The sequence below is a fragment of the Cygnus atratus genome, unplaced genomic scaffold, assembly GCF_013377495.2.
Source record: "Cygnus atratus isolate AKBS03 ecotype Queensland, Australia unplaced genomic scaffold, CAtr_DNAZoo_HiC_assembly HiC_scaffold_338, whole genome shotgun sequence".
NCBI classification, from domain to species: domain Eukaryota; kingdom Metazoa; phylum Chordata; class Aves; order Anseriformes; family Anatidae; genus Cygnus; species Cygnus atratus.
In genome coordinates this window covers 1-5000 of record NW_026109930.1, presented here as the reverse complement: position 1 = coordinate 5000, position 5000 = coordinate 1, and the positions used below count along the sequence as shown (strand labels likewise).

The 5000-nt window shown below is 70.5% G+C and overlaps 1 protein-coding gene across 1 annotated transcript; it reads right to left on the bottom strand.

Moving 5' to 3' along the window:
* Nucleotides 1–1063: 1063 nt before the first annotated feature.
* SEZ6 (seizure related 6 homolog) lies at nt 1064–4653 on the bottom strand. Its single transcript, XM_050716751.1, has 11 exons — nt 4431–4653; nt 4146–4340; nt 3697–3835; nt 3417–3613; nt 3155–3349; nt 2877–3068; nt 2602–2799; nt 2454–2492; nt 2200–2320; nt 1989–2091; nt 1064–1093 (listed from the first exon to the last, which is right to left on the bottom strand). Exons 1-11 carry the CDS (start codon nt 4651–4653, stop codon nt 1064–1066), a joined length of 1632 nt encoding a protein of 543 aa, XP_050572708.1.
* Between the last annotated feature and the right edge of the window lie 347 nt (nt 4654–5000).

Below are 5000 nucleotides of genomic sequence, written 5' to 3'. Positions count from 1 at the left end.
GGGGAATTGCGGGGGGCACCCAGAGGGTGGGTGCTGGGGGGGGGGGGGAAGCAGCGTGGGGAGCACCCAGGGGTGCTGCAGGGAGCACCCTTGGGTGGGGGGCGCGGTGCCCAGCCCGGGGGGGGTTACAGGGCGGTATGGGGGGGGTTACAGGGCAGTGGTGCCCCCACCCCAGGACCCCCCCGTACCCCAAGGACCCTCCCCATTACCCAAGGGGCCCCCCCCACGACCCCCCGGGCGCCCCCCCCCCCCCCCCCCCCCCGCCTCAGCACCACGCCGGGATTTCTTCTAAAACACCGCCTTTTTATTAATGAAACCGACCAAAAGATGAGGGGGGGGGGGGGGCTCCTCTGAAAAGGGAGGGGGGGGGCACACACACCCTGTGTGACACCCCAGCCCCAGCCGGGGGTGGGGGGGGACGCAGGGACACAGCCATGCCCGGTGCCCCCCTGCCCACCCTGGCACCCCGGGGCTGGGGGGGCCCGGATCCGGCCCTGTAAGGTGCCAGGACGTGTGGGGGTTTTTTGGGGGTGGGGGGGATGGGGACACCCCTATGGGTTGCCCCCCATCCCCCGTGAGGGTGAAGCAAGCGGGGGGGGGGGGGACACTGGGGGAGGCAGCATGCTGGGGGCACTGGGGTCAGGAGGGGATGGGGGTGGGATGGGGGCACCCCGAGCCCCCCCTCGTGTGTCCCCCCCCAAGGACACCCCATTACCTTGCTGGCTGCCCCCCCCAACACCCCCCCCGGCACCTTCAGGCTGCCCCCTGGGGAGCCCTGCCCTTCCCTGGGGGCTCCCCGCAGCCTCGTGCCCCCCCCCCCGCCCCATTTGGGGGGCATCCTCCATCGCTGGGGCTGGGGGGGGCGCTCAGCACCCCCTGCCCACCCGGAGCAGGGGGGTCAGGGGGGGCTGGGGGAGACCCCACGGGGGTCTTGGGGGGTTGGGGTGGCGGGGAGGGGGGGGCTCCCGCTGGGGGCTCCTTGCGAGAGGTGTGCCTGGCCCCCTGGGGGGGGGGGGGGGCAGCAGGCGCGGGGGGGCTCAGGAGGGGGCTGCGGCACCCTCCCCTAGATGGACACCTCGTATTCCCTCGTCTCCTGCAAAGGAAACAGACTGCGAGGGGTTGGACACCCCCTGGTGCTGCGGGGTGCCCGGGGTGGGGGTGAGCCATCTCCCCCCCCCTGTGGTTTCGGGGGGGGGGGAGAGAAGGGGGGGGAGGGCAAGTCCCATCCCACGCGTGGCCCCCGGGTGGGCGCCTCGTCCTACAGATCCCCGTCCCTGGGATGGTGCCGCATCCCGTGTGGGGGGCGTTGGAGGGCTGTCCCACCCCGTCACAGCGCCGGGATGGGTGTCCCACCCGTACAGGGTCCCCGAGGTGGATGTCCCATTTAATAGGCGGGCCTGGGGGGTGCACGTCCCATCCCATACGTGATCCCCGAGGTGTATGTCCCATCCAGTAGGCGGCCCCGTGGCTGGATGTCCCATCCCGTACACGGTCCCCGAGGTGTATGTCCCATCCGATAGATGGCCCCGGGGATGGATATTCCATCCCATACGCGGTCCCATCCAATAGATGGCCCCGGGGATGCACGTCCCACCCCACGCACGGTCCCCAAGATGAACGCCCCATGTAATAGATAGCCCCCAGGGACGGATATTCCATCCCACACGCGGTCCCCAAGACGTATGTCCCATCCACTGGATGGCCCCAAGGATGCGCGTCCCCCCCCATTACGGGGTCCCTGAGACCTATATCCCATCCTATAGATGGCCCAGGGGATGCACATCCCATCCCGTACACACTCCCCAAGACCCACATCCCATCCCACTCATTCCCCAGGGGGTGCACGGGCTCCTGGCCGCACAACCCCAACACGCAACCCCCGGGGGCACACAGCCCAGGTCCCCGGGGTGCCCCCCCTATCCGTGGTCCCGGGGGAGGGGGGGTCCACACCCCCGGCTGTCGGGGTGGGGGTGGGGGCCGGTGCTTACTCCGGTCTCGTAGGTGGGGTTGTCGAACGCCGACTCCACGGTGATGTGGTCGTAGGGGTGCGAGCCGGCGAGGGGCAGCTGCAGGGCCGGCTTCCCCTGGAGCCTGCGGGGAGACGGAGCCGGGGGGGGGCAGTGGTGGGGGTTGGGGCTGGGGGTGGGGGGGGGGGGGCCCGGCTGGGTGCAGGGGACCCCCCCCCCAACGGGCACTCACTTGGAGAAGTAGAGGTAAACGCCTCCGATGAGCAGGGCCACCACCAGCACGGGCAGGAAGACGGCGATGGCCACGTTGGTGCCCTCCAGCGCCGGCCCCGAGGGCACAGCCTTGGCCACGGCTGCCCCGGGGGGAGCGGGGGGGGGGGGGGGGGGCTCAACGGGGGGGCACCCAGCAGCAGCTGCACCCCCGGGTGCCCACCGTTCCCTAGCACCCAAGGGTGCCCCAGCAAGCCCTCAACCGATTTCCCTTACCGTCCAGGTTGCGATTGCTGTAAAACTCATCGTAGGAGGCTGGGGGGGGGGGGGGGAATAGAAAGGAGCCGGCATCAGCGGGGAGCAGCGGGGGGGTGTCCGCAGGGGTGCCGGGGCGGGGGGGGGGGGGGGGTGGGCGTCCGCTCACCCGCCTTGCAGATGGGAGGAGAGCCGCTCCAGCGCGAGGGGTGCCCGGGCAGGCAGCGCAGGCTGCCCTCGCCCAGCAGCGCCCGGCCGGCGGCGCAGGAGAAGCGCAGCGTGGCCCCCGCCGGGTACAGCCGCCGCTCGGGGCTCTGCCGCCCGCCCGCGGGCACGCCGGGGTTGTGGCAGGGCTCGTACGCCTCCGCTGCGGGCAAGGGCACGGCCTTGTCAGCACCGCGCTCGTCCCCAGGGTGCCACCAGCCCCCGGGGCGCACGACTCACGAATGCACTTGGGCAGGCGGTCGCTCCACTTGGGTCCCCCCGACGCGCGGTCGTGGCAGGTGAGGAGCCCGGCGCCCGCCAGGACGTAGCCCTTGTCGCAGACGAAGCGCACGGTGGCCCCCACCGGGAATTTGGGGCTGGAGACCACCCTGCGGCTGTGCTCGGCGTCCCCGGGGTCCCGGCAGGTGGTGACTGCGGGCGGGAGGGACAGGGCGGTGAAGGCGGCCGCGGGACGGGGTGGCAGGAGGGGACGGGGGGGGGCACGTGTCCCCGCTCACCCCGCTCGCAGGAGGGCAGGTCGCCGCTCCACGTCAGGTCCCAGTGGCACATGAGCAGGTCGGTGCCGGCCAGCTCGAAGCCGGGGTAGCAGTGGAAGGTGACGACGGTGCCGTGCAGCAGCTCGGGCTGCGAGGCCGTCTTCCAGCCGTTGGCGATGTCGGGCAGCTCGGGGCACGTGTCGTTGCGGGGCACCTCTGCGGGGACAGCGGGGTGAGAAGGGGACGCGGGGACGCCAACACCCATCCCCGCCGCGGGGCTCACCAGAGAAGTGGATGACGAAGCCCTGCCGGTAGGCGAAGACGCTGGCGCCGGGGTCGGACTGGAACTGGATGGTGACATCGGCGCTGGAGGCGAAGAGCTTGAAGCGGCCGCGGGCGCCCGTGTACTGGCCCAGGATGCGCGCCGTCAGGTCGTCGCCGTCGTAGAAGGTGAGCACGTCCCCGGCGCCCAGCCGCAGCCTGGGGCACACAGGGCATGAGGGCAGGGGACGCGTGGGTGTCCCCCCACCCCATCCCCGTGCCACAGACCCCCCCGCACTCACACGCGGACATCCAGCATGACGCGCTTGTCCTCCTCCACGTGCAGCCCCCAGATGCAGTCCTGGCCCTTGCCGTACGCCTCCGGCCAGTTGGGCGACAGCACCACGCCGGCTGCGTCCGTCAGCTCCCCGCTGCACACCGCTGCGGGCGCACGCCGGGCTCGGCACCACCGTGGGGGCACTCGCCACAGCACCCACCATGGGTGCCCACCACGGCATCCCGGTTCCAGCACCCGCCATGCCCCCCCCAGCTCCAGCACCCGCTTTGGCACCCCAAATCTAGCACCCAGCATCATGCCACTTGCCTCCAGCACGTGCCATGCCATGGTGGCTCCACCATCCCTGGTGACCCATCCCCATCTCCAGCACCCACCAGCTCCAGCACCCACTGCACCCCCAGATCCATCCCCCCCAGGTCCAGCACCCACAGCCCCCCCGTCTCCGGTGCCCACCGCGGCACGCCGGCTCCGTCTCGTTCCACTGCGGGTCGCTGGGGTCGACGCACTCGATGATGGTGGAGCCTTGCTCCAGCGTGTAGCCAGGGTCACAGCTGAACTCCACTGTGGTGCCCACGGGGTACTGGGGGTCACTGGCCGTGAAGTTCCCGTACTTGACGAAGGGCTCGTAGCAGTGCCCCTGCTCGAAGGCTGTGGGCACACGTGCAGAGGTCTGTGGGGTCCTGGGGGGGGGGCGTGGGGATGCCCCAGTGCCTCCCCCCCCGTGACCCAACCCCATACCCTCGTAGCGCAGCGCCATGCCTGCGGCGGCCCCGCTGCTGTCGGTGGTGAGCTCCACAAAGAAGTGGCGCCCGGTGCTGAGCAGCCCCTCGATGGGCAGGTACTCCACCTCGTAGGAGTCGTACACCGGAGGTGCCTCCACGTTGTTCCCGTTGCGGATGATGAGCCTGCTGAGGCGCCGCAGGGTCAGGGTGCTGCACCAGCCCTGGCCAACAGCACCCATCCTTGGGCATGGCCAACAGCACCCATCTCTGATCATGGCCAATGACACCCATCCTTGGATGTGGCCAAGGGCACCGACCCTAGGACATGGCCAACGGTGCCCATCCCTGATTATGGCCAACGGCACCCAGCCTTGAGTGTGCCCAGTGGTCTCCATCCCCTGGTATGGCCAACAGTACCTTTGAATATGGCCAACAGCACCTATCATTGAACATGGCCAACGGCACCCATCCTTGGATATGGCCAACAGCACCCATCTTTGAACACGGCCGCTGCCTGTCCTTGAGCACGGCCAACATCACCCCTCCTTCAGCATGGCTGACACCTTCCATCCCCTCGCATGGCATG

Coding starts and splice junctions, on each gene's coding strand:
- SEZ6 (XM_050716751.1), bottom strand. CDS start 4,653: ATGGGTGCTGTTGGCCAGGGCTGGTGCAGCACCCTGACCCTGCGGCGC. Junction 3,614..3,696: donor GTCATGCTGGATGTCCGCGT/GTGAGTGCGGGG, acceptor TGTGTGCCCCAG/GCTGCGGCTGGGCGCCGGGG. Junction 2,321..2,453: donor CAGCAATCGCAACCTGGACG/GTAAGGGAAATC, acceptor CCCCCGGGGCAG/CCGTGGCCAAGGCTGTGCCC.